This window comes from Pelecanus crispus, chromosome 19, assembly GCF_030463565.1.
Source record: "Pelecanus crispus isolate bPelCri1 chromosome 19, bPelCri1.pri, whole genome shotgun sequence".
Lineage (NCBI taxonomy): Eukaryota > Metazoa > Chordata > Aves > Pelecaniformes > Pelecanidae > Pelecanus > Pelecanus crispus.
In genome coordinates, this window is record NC_134661.1 from 3699552 (window position 1) to 3717333 (window position 17782).

Below are 17782 nucleotides of genomic sequence, written 5' to 3' on the forward strand. Positions count from 1 at the left end.
GTCCCTCAAAACAGAAACGCAGGATTTAGGAAAACATGACATGTTTTTTTTAACTCACCAGCTCCGCAGTCACTGAGGACCTCCCATCTCTTTAGGGAGAAGAAGAGATCAAATTCAAGCTGCAAATCTGTTCAGAATCTCTGAGAAGTCACTCAGCCCCTGCTTTCTGTTCCAGTAACCAGAGGATTCAGGCTATGAGAGAAATACCAAACACATGCACTGTCTCTGATAATGGAGTTGCGGGGTATTCTGGCTCTTAGAAACCATAATTTTATTTAACAAATTTAAATACAGTTTGTTTAAAACAGAGAACAGACAGTGCAGCTCTAATACACTCCATCCTGGCCAGAGCTGGTCTTACTGAACATACGTATCTCTGCTCCCAAGGACCACGGTGTAGCCTCTGTGCAAGTTGGAAGGGCCCAGGCTTGTTGTGACCAACTTTGAGGAGAGTGGAGCGTATATGCAGGGTTGTGTTCAGAACTCGATCCTTTGCATTTTTCTGAAAGTTATTTCCTTCCAAGGAGGGAAGGCTGCAACCCAGCAGGGACTGGAGTTAGGATTAGTGAAACAAAACATGCAGCTAGGAGAGGACATCAGTTGGAAACTATTTAGATGGTATGAAAACTTTGTAGTCCTTTAAAAATGTCTCTTTCCACTCTAGGGTTTGCAGACTGAAGTGAACTTGGAAGGCTCGTACAATAACAGAATAAATCTGCTGGAGTGCAGAGAGCCACTGTTTTAATACAAGATAACAATCCCCGTTCCCGTAAAGCAGCCAGTAGCATCAAATGCTTTCTATCCAAGTAGCGCTTCAGCCGTTGCATCTAAAGGAACACTTTTGTAAAGGCTACATAGCAAGGTTTCTGTGACTGGGAACTAAAGAATGCAACTTTTCCCCAATGGTTTTGATATACAATGGGAGAAAATAACTTACAAAAAAAAAATTTTTTTTTTTTTAAATATTAGGAAATACACAATGTCATTAGTCCAAGGGGAGACTTCTGCACTGTGAAGCTAACAATCAAATCTATAGCATTTTAACAGTTCTATGTGTTAGGGCTAAAAATAACCAAGTCTATTTCCAGGATTACATTTTCCCTCAATTCAAAGGTAAAATTGTGCTTCAGACCTTTTTGAAAGAATTGGGACAGTGGGGGTTGATCAAAGGTTTGACAACAACTATGAAGGGGGAGGTAAGTTTTGGTTTTTTTAAAGGGGCTGGAGGTGGGGAGAAGGGGTATGTTGCACCTGAACTTCTTCCTCAGCAAGTGTGTCAATCTCAAATACAGAGTCAACCAAGGTAGTAGCACCCAGGTTCCTCTTCTGCATTGCTCAGTCCCGTGTCTCTCACTGAGAAGCAAAACACAGTTTCGTCAGAGAAAACCCTTTCATCAGTGCTATCTCAGGTCCTTTGATGTTACAGAACAGGGAAGAGGCGACTAATGTTCTACATAGAGTTTTTCAGCCTATCTCAAGCTAGGTGCTGAAGAAACAGAGCACTAAGCACAGGATCCCCTTTACAAGGGTGCTGCTCTATCCATCAGAAGTTAACCCTCGAACTGCTCCAGCGCAGCTTTTCATGCCAGTAGCTCTGCAGCAGCATGGCATGGCCCTGAAAAGGGGGCTGAAAAGGATACATTCCAGTAGAATGGTAAATGCACTAAAATCAGCTTTTATCATTCAATCCCTAGTTTGAAGCAGTTAACTTTATTTTTTAAGAGTGGAAATTTGGCTTTATGTAGGAGCATCCTTCAGAGAATCCCACACCTAGTGCTCATGTGAATCAAATTAGAGCTAAGCAGAACCAAGATCTGAGCCTGGATGAAGTATTATGGTGTATGGCCACAACAATCTCATTAAAACCCACTTCCAATTATTTTAGCATGGATGAACAGAGAACCACATGCTGTAAACATAACTCCATCCAGGAACACAGAGGTATGTCAGAGTGCCCTCCAAACCATGAAACCAATGAAGGGAAAGGAGAGGCAATACAAAGAGAACAGAGATACTTAATGGGTTTGTTCTAACCTGCCTTGCTTTTCACCCTCCCCCAAAACCTTCCCATCTTGTGCAGCGTAATAAACACTGGTTAAAGTAGGTTTAAAATTAAGGGCTAAGGTGCCATCTCAGAAGGCAGCTGTCCCCTCCATGAACAGAGAGCTGCTTAGGCTGTTGCACACATAGCCACAAGGTACGTGTGTCTCAGGAAAAACAAGTCATCAGGGGCCAACACGCTCCTGTGGGCATTCTCGCTCTCGCTTTCGTGTCCTGTAAAACAGCCCCCTCAGTCTAGACTACCATTCCAGCTGGGCCGTGTCTTCAGTGCATCGCGCCCTGCATGCACTTCTCCCAAACTGAGCATCTCCCGAGGCAGCTGGTCTTGTAGTGAAGCTGATGTCAGTCCTGTATTTTCTGTGCTTTTTCTCCACCCCCAGAGCGTCTGGTTCTGCTCAGAGTCCAGGAGGAAGGGCAGGGGAATCCGGGTAGTTTATGTATGCAGTGTTGCTTGTTTTCAGTACACTAAAACTCTTGGAAGTCAGCAGAGGTCCTGGCTACTGCATGTCTGGCTGGTTGTATGCTGTGGAGAGGAACCTTGCAGGCTGTGCATGAAGAAATCTTCTGCAACAGAGACACAACCAGCATGTATATTATTACCCTTTTGCCTCGCTGCAGTTAGCTGCCACCCCTTGGAACTATCCCAAAACCCATCTCAGATTGCAGATCTGTGAGTACTGCTGCTAGGCAACTGGGTGTTGGTGAAAAGCAGTTGTGACAGCGCTGAAGAGCTACGGCCTCTCTGCAAAGCCGCTATATATAGCGCAGATAATATGCAGTGCAGGCTTTCCTCTGCTGTCCTGCCAATGGGCTGCAAAGGCAGGCCGCTGCAGCAGGCAGGGCTCCATCCAGTTAGCCCGAGGGAATGTGCTATAAGAGAGCTCATTACTGTTAAAAATATACTGCTGCTGAGCAATCTACCCCCTTCCTTTGCTGCTCTTTCTTCTCTCTATTTGAGAGGAAAAGAGAACAAGCAGCAACCTTCTCTCCCCTCCAGGCCTGGTTCTACACTCCAGTTGAAGGGAGTTGTGCATTTATTTTTTTCCCCATAATGACAAAGAGCGGCAACATAGTCTGGATGCCGATAGAAACGAATAGCCCATCCTCCACTCCAGCAAACCAAGTGCAGAGTGCACACTGGAAATACAGAAGACTAAACGCACCAGGATGCTCGGGTAATTAAAGGTCAGAAGCCAGGGCACGAACAAATGAGCAGGCAGTCAGCCATCAACGTGCATGTTCTTTTCCTCCTTTCCACGGAAGAAGAGGCTACGTGCTCGCCTTAGGTAAACAAATACCTCATGTGGAGTTTAATCCACGCCCTCCCTTGTCACTGACTTTGTGTGGCTTTGATGTGGATATAAATTAAACTCTTCCCACAGTGAAAGCTTCTGCCTGATTTAAAAATGCTTTCACTGATACTGCCTTAGCTTTCCTCAGGTGTTTGCAGGTGGATGAATCCACATCCTTCACCCTTGTGCTTTAGCTACATTAGTACAGTTAATAAGGCAACCTTCTTGTTTAGACAAGGGTTTGGTTTTTTAACAATGTAACTTCTGCCTAAACTCTCACTCCCTGGATTTCTCTTCTTCCCCCCAACCTCTCACCAGCTATTTCCCCTTTAGCAGCTTCTCTTAAAGATAAAAAAGAGAGATTAACTAATGGTCTCAAGAAGTTTTGCAGTAAAGGCAAGACAGAGATGTGAAAAATGGAAATTAAAAAGCAGATTTAAAAGAGCTCTTATCTGTTTCCTGTCATTGTCTACTATTTTCCTCTTTTACTGTTGCTTCTCATTACTGTTCGAAAATGTGAGCTCTTACCAGGTGTTGGTCTCCGCTCAGCCATGCACAGTCAGATTTCCACGTTGGGATCTGTGAATCCTTTCTTCCCCTCATTCACCAGCACAGGCTTTTCTGTCCTCGTATGCCAGACTAAAATCTGAAGAAGCCAACAGAAGTCATTAGCTGCATCTCTTCACTGCACTAACAAATATTCTTGCACATTAAATCAATAGTGCAATTTAACCATCTACCCTGGAGCCTAATGGCGCATTCACAGCTGAAAGGAGGTTTGCATAAAACTTCATTTAGGCAGGCCTACTGCTCTCCAAAATGCACAGTGCACAGAAATTACCCGTTTTATAGTGTACTGTCTGGGACATTAACCTGCTCCTTCCATGTAGTTACCAACCATCTTCCTCAAAAGGCTCATCAACCTTTTCAATGATGTAAGGCAGTTCCTTCATAACCGGAGAATCACGTGCATGTTTCCCCATAGACCAAGTTCCTTACTCTGGTTCTCGGTTATCATGTTACTACATCCTTGGCCAGTGTAGAGTTATTTGCTAGGCTCAGAGTGGAAATGCAAATTCTTGCCACTTCAGGTCGCATTGTGACTCGTGCATTAGAGGGAAGAGGCAGTTATACTGAGTACCACCAGCTGCTCCAATCGTCACCACTGCCTTTGGTTGTGTGAAATACTAAAATGGATTTTTCAGCGCGTCTCTGAAAATCTGTTATTAGAGGGAAGTCTGCTCTCTAACCTCACTATCACTTCTGTTTGACTTTTAAATTCTTTTAAGACCCTAAGAAGATGTGAGAGTGACATTATCTGAGAAGTACTTACGGCTGCTCCGGCTCTCTCTTGCAGCGCTGCAAGATGCAGGAGCTAGTTACAGAACACTCCCTTCCTCCCACATGCTGTGGGCTGTACACAGCCCTTTCATAACCCAGCAAGCATTAGTCTACCATATCACCTTAAATGCTCCATATGCATTTTCTTTGAAAAGCCGGCCCCACGCTGCCATCCACTACTCTGTACCAGGTACAATACATTGCATCACTTTAAAGCCCCTCTCCAACTTGCTTAAAATGGAACTGAAGCTTCTACTAAAAGCTTGCCTCAGTCTTAGCTGCAAAGTTTAATATAGATCAACATCTGTGGACGACTACTGGAAAAAATATAAATTGAAAAGGTGGTCTAACATTTTTGGAGGTGGGGGGGGAGCATTATAGGTAAATAGTTTCTACTAGCTGTGCCATACTGCTGCCACCGACAGTTCTGGAAGCTGTTTAAAATACTCTCCCCTCACTAGACTCAATTACACTTATTGCTTTGCTCCTAGAACCTGGATTGCTGGGAGCAGCTTTATCCCTTCAGAGCTACAGTTTCCTGCTTCACTTCACCTGTTCGCACTGATATTTCCTACCTTGCGGGGGTTTCCCTCTTGTTGCTATGACAATACTCTGCACATTTAATCCAAGTATCTGCAAACCATTTCATACCCAGTCCCTGCTTCTCTGAAAAGTGAGGGTACGTTCTGTTTCTGAAGGATGAACAAAGCACTTTTCAAACCCTTCTGGTTAAACAGAAGCACCCCCACCTTCCCAAGAAGCTGTTTGACCAAATTTGTCTCTGATGTGAGCAGTCACCTCCTGTGCGGGGCTTAAATCTCACCTGCTAATACTAAGGCAGTAGAGACCAACTGCTGTCTGGAGTGGGTCCAAAAAACCATTTCATCGCTCCCCTGCAACCACTTCAGAGCCCTCTCATCAAAGTTAGCCTTTATTACAGTCCTGTTCACCCACTGCAGCAACGCTGCTGCAATTACTGCATTACTTTCCTATGAAAAGGCAAAACCAAACAGGTCTGTCCAAGTGGCTCTCAGTGCTATGCAAGCATCAGATACGGGCTCCTCATCCAACAAACAGAATGTATAAACCTTAATGCAGTCCAGGTGCTAGAAAAAAAATCTTGTAGCCAATCCTCTGTTCCAGTGGGAGCAGGCAAGAGCTCTTTCCACTTCTGACACATAAACACTCAACCCTGCTAATGGCCAAGGGCTGCACTCTGCCAGGAACGGGACTCACGCTTAAACAACTCTAACCACATACTCTGTAAACAGAAGACCACAACTATACATTATTAGCTTTCTTTAAACTGGATCCCACTTTTGCATTATTAAAGCCAAGTGCCAAAAAAGACACTTAAATTAACTAAAAAGGACCAATTTTCAGAGTTTGCAGCTTGATACAGCAGCTTCTACCATTTTTCATGCTGTGTTCTTTGATGTGGGAGGGAGATCGCCATTTAGTACAGAAACACCTGCTCTTCCTCTCAGCCAATTGCTTGATTTTTTTCCACAAGCGGTGTGTTTGTTTTATGCCTCAGGGAAGCTCTGGCTTGTGCAAAAAGTACATCTTGCAAGGGAGTAAACAGCAAGGGGGACCAAGTATCTGACTTTCACTGAGCAGTGGTTTCATGAGGGAGTCCCCTTTAAAATCTCTACTACTGCGAAACACTTCCAATCATTTACAGCCTTGCCATTCAGAATCAGAGGACTCAAAAAAACCCATCTAAGAGATTACAAAGATTCATCTCCATAGCAGACTTCTTCATTGTCTTCTAACAGGAAATTAAAAAGCAAACAGGCAAGTCGAGCTACAGTTAGAAGGGGTCACAGGATTTCAAGCACACAGACCCTCTGTGAAGGGTTTCAATAGTTATTTGAAATGGAGACCACACAACATGAAGAAAAAGAGACCCCAAGCTGAAATGACAGACTTGCTTCCTCTCAGTTTGTGCTAAACCAAATTTCTGCAGGCTTTTAAGAGGGCATCGTGGAGGCCCTCTTCTCCCAAAAGCACATCCATTGATATAAAAAATAAAGATTGCTCCTCCTTATAACTCTTGCTTTTCTTATATGTCAAGAGAATCGTGGCCACTGCTATTAAACGAACCAGAGCTCAAAACAGTAATCTTCAACTGGGCAATTACACCAACTTGAAGATTTGTGCTTTGTGATGGGTATTATAGGCAAAACATACAAGACCACCAGAGAAGAAAGGGTTACAGCGGTCTAATTTGAGCCTTTGCAGCTGCAGCATGGATCTGAAGGTCCACCTTGAGCAGTGCAGGCAGACAGTGCTGCAAAACCCAAACTACTCTGCTGTAAATTACAGCTTTCAGCTGTGGTACAGGGGATGGCATTGGCACAGCAGGTCTGGTGACTAATCAGGACAAGAGAAGGCCAAAAGAACCCTCTAAGTTCTGCATGTCTGTTGTAAAAATCAACAGCTCGAGCACTGGTGTCTTCACTGGAGTGCGTGTGAAGCTTAACCAACAAAGTGCTGTCACATAGCAGCCAGGATACTGAACGCTCACCACAAACCACTGGTCAAAACCCCCCCGAAAACAGGAGCCCAGTCTCAGGAACAATCTAACCCAAAAGAAGACAGATCTGCTCCATCCATACCCTGCTGCTCAGCCCCTGAAAGGCAAAGAAAACAAAGAGCTTGTGAAGCTGATTCCCCTGCCTTGCTGTATGTAGCACCACAGGATAAAACCAGGAGGAAGCGAAGTACTCCTTTTCAAGCCTTCTTGCCTTAGGCTGACGTTTACCCTCCCTCCTGCCCGTTCTGAGCCAGTTTTAGCTGGTTTAGATCCTTGACATCACGAAGCAGCCAGTTCTGGTCTCCTTTTGCTGTGCAGTTTCCTGGCTGCTGCTGGGCCCAAAGGCTTGGTCTCCTCCATACGCACAAAGATTTATTCCCCTCCCAGAGCCGGTTCCAAGAACCGCAGCAGCCACAGTGTTGGTGTGTGGTTGAGGTACTGCTGGGAGAGCTCTCTGTGCTCCCCGTTCTCTAGCCTGTGTCTGATAGCAACCAGTTCCACAGACTGTGGCATTTACCAGTGCCCACACGCACCCTGCCTCCCAAGGCTCAGAGACAGCCGTTCCCGGTCCGGTGCAAAGCTGCCAGCCGATTCCCTTTCAAAACAACCATCACAGATTTAATCTCAGATCTGACTCAGCCAAGAGATAAGGAGAGAGGAGGAATGACTACTTTTAGCTACCACTCCAATCCCAGTGAATTGCTACCCAGACCACCTGAGTGCAGAAAAGCCTGTCTCACCCAAAACTATGCCTATCTCCCTGGAGAAACACATGGCTCCAGGAGCAACCTTATTTCCAGCGACCTTGTATTTTGCGGCCTGTCCTCTCCTGCCAGCCCACACCCAGGCTTTTTCAACAGCTGGAGCCACTCAACATCTCTCTCCTTTAAGGGCTCCCAGGTTGAGCATGCTGCAGCTTGCTTCCTCAGGTGTTAATAGAAAATGGGGAGCAGAAAATGTCCCTGTTACATCAACCTTACAGGAATACAGAATCTCAGACCTCTCTCCTGTGTCAATGGATTGAAGAGATTATGGTTTGCTTTGGGGGGGTGTGGGGGGAAATGCAGAAGCAACAGAACACAGAAATACGCAGCATGCTTGCAAAGCCTTGTTTCCTTACAACTCCAGTATAAACCAAACCAGGAGGGATAACTCTCTCCTTTCTCCTCAGCCATTAATAATGACTTCCTTAGTTTTCTCCTTCATTTTGGGCAGTTCCCAAATCAAATAAGCAGGATATGTGTCTTTGGCCAAAGCTTAAGCTTTTTGCAGGAGTGTGCATTTGTGGGCTGAATTCTGGTAAATACTACAAATACCAGCACTGCACACAGGGAAGGCAGCGTTTTTGGAGAACAGATGTCTACGCTTATCTTACATACTTCTCTGATCCCTCCTTAACGACTGTATCTGCGCACATCATAATTTTTAATGTAAATCTCACTGCAAAGCGGGAGTATGGTTATGCTTAACAGAAGCAAACCATGACGACTGCTGGGAGCTCACTAGCACAATGAGAGAGAAGTCTGTGCTTTGATCTCGGGCCAAGAGGACCCCAGACCATAGCCTATTTTTGTCCTTCTCTGCTGCTTGTCTGGACTCTCCTCCTCATCAAATGGGTGAGCAAAACAGCAACTGGGAAATGGAGGCTGCTGGCATCAGCTAAAAGCAGAAAGGCAACGCTCAACCTGCAAAGCTGCACTCAGAGTTTGCCAGGAGCAGACAGCATTCAGTTCACAACAAGGACCCTTGTAAGATCCCCACAGCCTAGCCAAGAAAAGAACTGCAGTCTGCTTCAAATCCTGGCCAGCAATTCCTGCTTCGTCTCCACCTCTGACCTGCAGCTCTTGCGTGACAGCACTGACACGGCAGCCTGTCTGACCGCATCAGTTTTTTCCTCCTGCCTGGAAAAAACCTTTTCCTTCTCTCCTTCCTCCATGTGTTCCTCCACAACCGTCATTTCCTATCCCCAGCCTTTTAACATAGCTTCTTTCCAACAGTGATTTACAGCAGGGACAATATACCAAAGATTGCATAACTGGCCATGGAGTAAACTCCCCTAATCTTCTGTGCACCAGCCTAAGAGCAACCTGTGCATCTCCCTTGTCCTGCTGCAAACACGCTAATTTCCAGCCAGTGCTTTCTTGTTAGCTAGTAGGCCACACAGTGCCCAAGAACAGGGATCTAATTTTAATCCAATCTCTCTTCCCACCCTTGGGAGACCGTCTGTGTTATTTATCCCAGTGCTGGACAGTCATAACGACAGAGATAACAGATTTAAACAATGAGGCACAGCAGGTATCAGATAATAATCAGCAAATAAAGTTGCTTCTCCCCCTCAGCTCCTCTTCCTCATTCCTGGACTCCTCGCTGGAGCACTGCTGAACATTGAGATCCTTGGTTTTTCCACGGCTGGGGGCTGTGGAGCAGTGGAGATGGAAAGCAGAGACAAAGGGTATTATTCAAAATTTTTTCCTGTCCCAAAAAGGGATGGAGACCTGGGCCCAGCACTGGGTCTGTTGGCAGTAACAGCTTATTTGCAATAAGAGAACAATTCTCCTGGGATAGTTAAACAATAAAGACTCCCTAGATCAGACTGGCTGGTGCCTATTACAGACAAAGGCATGAGAGTGCTACACAGGGGTCTGTGATCTCAGAGGGACCCCCCTTCACACCTGCAGTGCTCAGTGGACCCACTCACAAAGCTTTCGGAAGCACTTGACAGCACCTCCATTGCTGATGTGCTATGATTGATGCCTGTCACACTAGCCAGCATTGTCTCATTGTATCTCGCACACTCCCCTGTCATTTCAGATAGACATCCATCTGTTGTCTCTCAGACTGCGAAGTCCTTAGGGCAAGAACCATCATTGTGTTCCGAGTTTCTATGTTATTTAGCACATAGGGGTCCTGCTCCATGACCTGGTGGCTCCTGGGCAATGTGTACAGTCAAATAATTAGCAGCCATTTGACAGCAGTCAAATCCCCCCAAAATGAAGCTTCCTGGAAGCCTCCTAGAGCTGAGAACAATATCCCAGGCATTAGAACATTTCTACATTATCTCTGACACAGAAAGATCCAGGTTATTGTGGACAACTACAGCGATACTGCATAGATGTCAAGAGGGAGAAGGCAACTTCGCAATAAGGCAGTGATTGTGTGAACAGTCTTTCCCTGCAGCCAGGAAACACCACGGCTGGTACTGCTGGGTTACAGTTCAGATGGGTTCCAGAGGGCCAGATCTCATATGATGCTGGCTTATCACAGGAGTACCAGAACTCAAAAGCTCCCCTCAGGAATTCACGTAAAGCAACCGACATACATTTCACCTACGGAGTTCCGGGCCCCAGGGGATTAGCAAGGCCACAGGTAAGCCCATCTTGAAAATAATACGGATATTTTCTGGAGGTAATATAAGAAAGAGGAACAGTTATAGGGGAGAGAAGACTCCGTATTTCAAGGCCTATGGCAACCACTAGCAGCCTGCAACCAAAAAAGATAACTGCCTTCCACACATTTCAATACATAATTGCCCCTTCCCAGCTCCCTTGCAATGGGGCTGTGCTGTTTTCAGACACAGAGGACAAGTGACTGAATGATGGGGCTGAACGGGCTTCCTCCTACCTCTGGAACCTTACAACCCATGTATGAGGAAGAGACCATACCTTAGTGCAATTGGCAGCTTTCGGCTCAAGGTCACTCAGGGTCACTAGTTCCCGGAGCAGGCTGCTCTCTTGGTAGCCTCCCTTCACTCCTCGCAGTTTGAAGTAAGCCTGAGATCGCTGGAGGATCAGTCTGAGGTTCACAGCAAACCCCGCCATGTCTATAGCAAAGGGGCGATGGGGGTCGAACACAGTTTTCCAGCCATAGACCTTCCCTGCAGCGTTCACTTTGGGTGACTCGTAGCGCAAGCCACCGACGAAGGCTACTGGCCACACTGACACCTTTCTGGTGCTGCGCATCTGGAGGCAAGGAAAGAGAGGGTACGGTGGGTGCACACAGAAGGATCGGCTGCATGCGACTTCCAATACACAAACCAGCACCCCAGCAGAACGACTTCACCTTGCTCACCGTCCTGCAGGAGACAAATGTCCCTGAGCTTCAGCACAAACCCTAGAGCTAAGAGCCTGGGTTACGTTCCCAGACACCTTCTGCAGCTTGGACAAAGCCACAGAGCTCATTACTCACCTGTACAAGGATGCACATCCTGGAGCTGGAGAAGCAAAGTGCTTTGGAAAGTGGCGACTAACAATAGCAATAGTAATGGATAGCCACGGAACCAAGCGGGAGTTCAGCACTGAAAACAAAGCTGCCAATAATAAACGTAACTGAGATTTAAGAGTGGTTTTTTGCCCAAAGGTCTTTAGAGCTGTGGGACGTCAGCCCTCCACACGGACAGCTGGGGAAACCAGGACACAGAGGAGGGAAGCGCCTTGTCCAAGGCCACCTGGAAATGCAGGAATGGCATATCTAGGAAGAAAGGTGCTTTCTCTGAAAGCTAAGGAGTCTGAGCTGCAATCTCAGCCTGTGAGCCACAGTAAGGCTAGAAGCATCTTTAGAGTGAGGCCCTGCAGCTGTAGCCCACAACCTCAAGGACAGCTGAGAAGCGCAGCCCCTCCAGAAACTCGCAGCATGCAGGATGGTGCTTTGTAGCTGCTCCTGCTACCCAGCGGAACAACTGGATGCCTCTACTCCCTGTAGAGTCAACAGAAATAGATAGGAGCCATCAGGGGACACTTCAGATGCCTGCACTTGCCAACGCAGATGATTTGAATGCCAGTCTGCCCGCTCAACCCCCGGTGCCCCGTCCTGCTCTGCTGGCAGGCTCAGCCTCACATTCTGCTCTCAGCCCAGTCTCTTAGATCAGGGATCTCCCAGAGCTAATCTCATCACTGCTAATTACTGCAAACGAGACCAGAAGAGCTCTGGCACTTGCCCTTCTGCATTATACACATGCTAACGGCAGCCCCTGTCCACAGGGAACAATAGTGCGTGTCTTCTGCATTTCACAGCACATTTCATTGGCTCCATGTGACCTTAACTGCAGCTACAGATCAGAGAGGAGAAGCCTCTATGAGCAAAGCACACAGGTGAACGAAGGAACCCTTTCTACTTTATTAATGTGCGGTGTCTGTCTCAGGATGCTGCCAGAGCCAGCCTCAGAGGGGACTGTGGAAGAAAGATACTCAGTCTGAATTTGCTTTCAGCTTTAAAAGCGTGCCTATTCCTGTGGCTATCCAAGCTAAAGGGAAAGCCATCAGGGAAGGGAAAGGGGGCATGTATGGAGTGAATAAATAGGAGATCCCTGGTATGAAAACTGGCAACTGGTGGGGAAGGAGGCAGTCCTCCCTTGCTGCAAGAGCTCAGCCTCAGGAGAGCAAGGGAACAAGTCGTTTCTGAGCTGGAAGCCAGGTGAGGTACAGTGTACCTGGCACTGTAAGCCCACTGCATACCTGCAGACAGGGAAAGGCACAGCAGTTCATTTAGAGTCCCACTAGGAGTGGAACAAACAGCAAAGGTGAGAAAGCACGTGGGAACCTTCCCCTGCTCAAGCCTGACAAGATTGTCAGGACATGCTGAAATTCAGCCTGCCATCACAGCTCCTGGAGCTGCAAACTTCCAGGCTGAGATCTCAGCCCCATCACCTACTTACAACAGCCTGAGAGACCATCCGTTCCCTGGTGCTGCAAGAGGAAGAGCTCTGGAGGGGAGCACTGCACACATCTCCCAGCAGAGAGACAGCCCTCTCCGAGGCAGTGCGTGAAGGGCTCCGCTTTTCTGGGAGGAGAAGCAAGCACTGACAAACGCACGCTCCTCACGTGTGCGGCAACCCAGAGACAACCACACAGAGCATCTCTGAACAAGATGTCCTGCAAGCCTATGACTGTGCTGACACCGTTCAGATGTAACTCTAAAAGGGCACTGCTACCTCAGCTGGGGATCTGGGCAGAGCAGGCACCAGGCTCTTGACAGCTACAGCAGAATTTAACCAGTGGACACTCTGGGATGAAAGCAAACAAATGCAAACAGCAAGCAAGGAAGAGAAACCCCAGGGACTCCTCAAACAAGAACAAACATGAATTAAGAGACAGCCAAGTGCAATACATAGGGGTAGTGGAGAAGAAAGGTGGATAACATCAGATCAGGAACCAGCTGGAAATCTCCTCCAGGGTGGGGCATGGAAGGAGGATGGCTGAGTTTTCTTTTGCTAGGCACGTGCTTCTGCACAGGCATGTCTGACAGCAGGCGATGTTCCAACCCTAACAAGGCTCCCCACAGAGGAAGGCAGCTCCTCATTAGCTTCCTTTACGGTAAAAACTATCTACCTCCTATTCACATGCCACAGGATAAACTGGGGATCCCGTTACTTCGCACAGAATGCCTTCAACACTGGGAAACACACACTTTGCAGCGCAGTAACCAAACCCCAGAGAAAACTTCAGGACAGCTGCAGTGGGACCACTATACAGACAAGATTGATCCAGAGTTCAGAAGAGGATGTACACAGCACCTCCTCAGCTCAGTACACAGCATCTTTTACACCCCACGTGCTAATCTTCTGTGTTCAGCCAGTTGGGAGCCCCCCAGCAGGGTCTTACCTCCTCAAAGAGCTCCAGGCTGTAGGTGTTATCGTCATCGGCAAAGTAAACAATCCCAGGCTGGCTGTTATTTTTGTTAAAGGTCTCTCTCAGCCATCTCAGGGCAAGGTTCCTCTGCATGGTTCCCCGGGGAATGCGGGGATCCCTCATGTCTCCCCGCAGCTTGTAGTTGCGGGGTGTCTCTACGTTGAGGTGGGTGTAGTTAAGCCCCGTGTCCCGCAGCAGCCGGGTGATGAGAGGCGTGCGCCGCTGTGAGTCCTCCACCAGGATCCAGTGCAGGTTTGGCACGTGCAGGAGGGTGTTGGCCAGGCGCGTCAGCTCTGCCTTCTGTACGGGCCGGCTGTAGGTGGGTGTAATGACGTGGATGGTGGGAAGGGTGTCTGACCATGGGGGTGGGCGGGTATAAACATATTCTGTCCTCACCACCTCCACAATGTCCCGGTCCGACAAGCAGTATTCCTTGGAGTCCAAGCCTGCAGCGAGATCACGCCGGGAGTCACCACCATCATCTGAGCAAGGGTACGAGAGAGAAGAAAAAGCCGCATGGACTCAGTCCTCTAACACCCCCCGACTGAGCCAGCAGGCTGCTTGCTAATAGCAGGTCACCCTCACGGTTTCAGAGGAAAGGAAATAAGCTTGGATGGAGGCTTTAATAAATAAGTACACAAATAAATAAAGGAATCAGGGACAAACACACATGAGAAAAGAAGTTCCTGCTGTTAGAAAACCAGCACCAAACAAGGCCTGAAAGCCCAGGATAATGCTGCAGCTGAGTGCTCAGAATAAACAACTTTATAAAGCACCCACAGGCTTGTACAGCAATTAGATCTAGATAAAGAAAATAGCAACATGGATTGACGAGCTGTCATTTCTGAAGAGCTCCAGTGCTCTGGGCACCATGCTTAGTGGGACGGGACTCATGGCTCTGTGCTCACTCAGGTGCTGGGGCACCTGATTGAGAGGCAGAGAACTAACTGGTGGAAAATACCGACTCAGCGAAGATCCCCCAGCAGCATTGTCTGGCCAGGATACTGCAGTACCCCACTGCTCTCCTGACAGGCCTGGGATGGGACACAGAGAAGCAGGGAAAGACACACTTCAAATCCAGAAATGGAGAGTAGAAATTAAAGCCTGTAATTGTAGGCTTTTTCCTGCAGAGACTTTCACCTGCCTCTGACTAAGCTCTCCTCAAAAAGACCCGACCAGTCTCTGAATGTAACAGCCCATTCAGTAGTGCGGAGGTGAACAATGAACAGCATATATATATAGGATACGCTGATCCAAACATATAAAATCCTTGCAAAGACAGACTTGTTCACAATCAGCTCAAGGGAAAAAAAGCATTCATGCACCTGTCACTTTTCCAGGGTGCAAATTTCACACTTCCATACCACTGTAGACCAGCAGGAATACCATGGTCTACAGTTAGGAACTGGCAGAGATGAAGGGGCACCTCCATTCAGGATATAAGCCAGCTGCTCTCTAATGGGCACATAATACTTTGAACCATAGATTTTGCAAAACCAGCTACTACCAGGAACTTCAGATGAGAAAGAACAGGAACAGACAGACATTAGATCTGACCCAGCAGGGTACTACCTATGGTTTTTTCATAGCATGTTACTCTTCCAGCAGCACAGACTTTGATACCAGCCCTGAACCGAACGAAGGCCTCGTACTCCATGGCATTGACCGAGGGAGGGTGTATATCTGGTGCGGGGGGACGACACAGGGACAAGGTGTCCTGCACATGTTGGTATCAGGCCCTATATAAGGCAACGCGCATCAGCATCACATAGCAGAGCTCTCTGAAAGCAGAGAACACTGGAATCAATTCAAAAATAAATCTGCAAAATGCATTGGACACGGACACAAATGTAATTAGCCAGGACGGTGCTTGAGACAGTTTGCAAACCCCTGCAGGTCAAACCCTCAGCTGTAAATCCTGGCATGTGTAAGCACTGTCATTCTGTGCTCGCTAGCATATAGATGCACATCTCTTTTTCAGCACCTGCTACCAAAGGATCTCAGAAATGCATTACAAGAACAAAACGATTTCTCCCAAGAGCTTTCAGGTTGGTCTCTGTCACCACTCATTTTCTACTGGGGGCTCAGAGAAGCAAGAGGCAGAGGAAGTGTCTTACCAAGGTCTTCAGTAAGTTCAGGACTGAGTCAGAGCAGAGCATCTCTGTGCTGTAACTTCAGTGTCCGTGGCCATTCACAAAAAACAGCTCCTAGGTTTCAGGGCATTGAATCAAACTGGTATACAGACAGCATATTCTAAGTAGTCTTTCAAGTCCTGTTTGAGAGCCCAGTAGATCCCTCAACCTCTGAAACACTGTCCACCTTCCAGAGGGGATCACAGTCACTTTTCCCTTAAGAACTGCCCAAAGCCTCATGGGTGGCTGTCAGCCCTCTGGGGGAAAGGTAAAGCTGCTCGGGACAGACCCTGAACTTCTGACAATTCAAACTCCACATCAGACTGTTCAACAAAAGGATAAGCAACTGTGGAGGATGGGTGCAAACATTAAAATGAAAAGGGGAGACAATCTCCCAGAGAAAGGGACCAGAGAGGGAAAATGAGGTGGCCTTCTTCCCCACAGACAAGCCTCCCCAAGCTGACCCGCCTGCCCTGGCGCTCATCAGAAGGGCAGAACCAAGAATGAAGACGGCAGCAGGCAACGTGGCTTCTTCCAGCCCCCAAGAGCTCTCACAGCCCTGAGGTATTGCTGCTATGCCAGGAACAGGATAAAAACTAGGACCCTTCTGGCCAGAGAGGATCCCTCAGAACTTCCTGCATTCATCTGACCTGGGCTCTGCTTAACGCTTTGTGTGACAGGCAGTGTGGAAGCTGACTCTCTCATAGCATTCTAACTCCACTAGTCAATCAGGTGAGATGCTGGCTCTTGCTTTCTCCTTCAAGTGCAAGAGCACCAGTTTGCTGCTTTCCTGAGGACACTTAAAAAATGCTCTTTGCCTCATGTCTCCCAGAGCAGCTGTCTCAAGTGGCAGCTTTGTTTCCTCTGCTCTCTTTTTTTGCAGCTTTCCTGCTGGACTAACTTGTGTGCAGAATGCTGCAAAGGCCAGCAGGAAGGGAATCCTCTCTTATGGATCATCAGGGAACAAAGCAAAGCATCTTCCGTCAGTACCCTGGGTTTAGGCCATAAAGAGGTCTCCAAGTGCAGTAAGCATACCCCATGGCTTGGAATTTGATGTCTCTGAAGAACCCCTATGAGCACTGGGCTGTTCCTACAGCAGAAGTGGGGAGGCTTCTGCATGAGCATGGACTGGGAGCTGAGATGAGCATGGCTGCCATGGAGAAATGAAATGAGAGAGGAGATGAGGACGAGGGAGGGATGCACAGACTTGGCATGGGCTGGTTTGATTTCTCTCACCCTTGTGCACTGCAAGCAGTGGAGCAATGGTGCTCTGGTGCCAGACGGTGATTAGCAGTGTCCAGGGCAGAACTATCAGCACGATAGCCAGGATGTCTCGTCTCTTCGGCATCTCCAAGACTGACTGGACCCACAGCTCCTCATTACCTGACAGTGAAAACCCCAGAGACAGAACAGCAGAGCACATGGAGAACAGAAATAAATGGGCAAGAAGGAACAAGGACAGAGAGAGAGAACGCGAGAGAGGGAGCGAGCAGCGAAGGCGACACGACTCATAGGTCTTACCAGTGCTTACAACCCACCCATTGCAGAAGCAGGTTTGGAGGGGCCTCGGCTGCTGAGACCAGGAGCAGGAGGGCACCTCTACAGGATGCTGCTGGAGCAGCCAGCAGGAACCTCAGGGACTCATTTGGAAGGAAACCTGCAACACAGAGCAAAGGTGAGTAGGCAGAGAAAAGAACTGGGGAGCTGTTCCACAGAGTTCACAAGTCCTCCTCAAGAAGAGCAAATCAGGCTGGGGCAGTGAGCAACAGAAACGTGTCCCACCCCTCCTGGGTG

The 17782-nt window shown here is 47.8% G+C and overlaps 1 protein-coding gene across 5 annotated transcripts; it reads right to left on the reverse strand.

The window, feature by feature from the left end:
• Positions 1-3912: 3912 nt before the first annotated feature.
• Positions 3913-17411, reverse strand: B3GAT1 (beta-1,3-glucuronyltransferase 1). 5 transcript variants are annotated; one of them, XM_075723255.1, is made up of 5 exons: positions 17225-17336; positions 14574-14639; positions 13830-14338; positions 10896-11192; positions 3913-3999 (listed from the first exon to the last, which is right to left on the reverse strand). In XM_075723255.1, the coding sequence occupies exons 1-5, from the start codon at positions 17334-17336 to the stop codon at positions 3913-3915; spliced, it is 1071 nt and encodes a 356-aa protein (XP_075579370.1). The 5 variants fall into 5 exon arrangements, with proteins under 5 accessions (XP_075579370.1, XP_075579371.1, XP_009488418.2 ...); XM_075723256.1 differs by lacking the exon at positions 14574-14639 and adding an exon at positions 16199-16204; XM_009490143.2 differs by lacking the exon at positions 14574-14639 and having other exon boundaries at positions 17225-17411.
• Positions 17412-17782: the final 371 nt, after the last annotated feature.

Excerpts from the sequence above, each read along its gene's own strand:
- B3GAT1 (XM_009490143.2), bottom strand. The coding sequence starts at position 17,411 with ATGTGCTCTGCTGTTCTGTCTCTGGGGTTTTCACTGTCAGGTAATGAG. Across the intron at positions 11,193-13,829 it reads GCCTGGAGCTCTTTGAGGAG|ATGCGCAGCACCAGAAAGGT; the intron begins GTAAGACCCTGC and ends CCTTGCCTCCAG. Across the intron at positions 4,000-10,895 it reads AAGCTGCCAATTGCACTAAG|ATTTTAGTCTGGCATACGAG; the intron begins GTATGGTCTCTT and ends TGGCTTCTTCAG.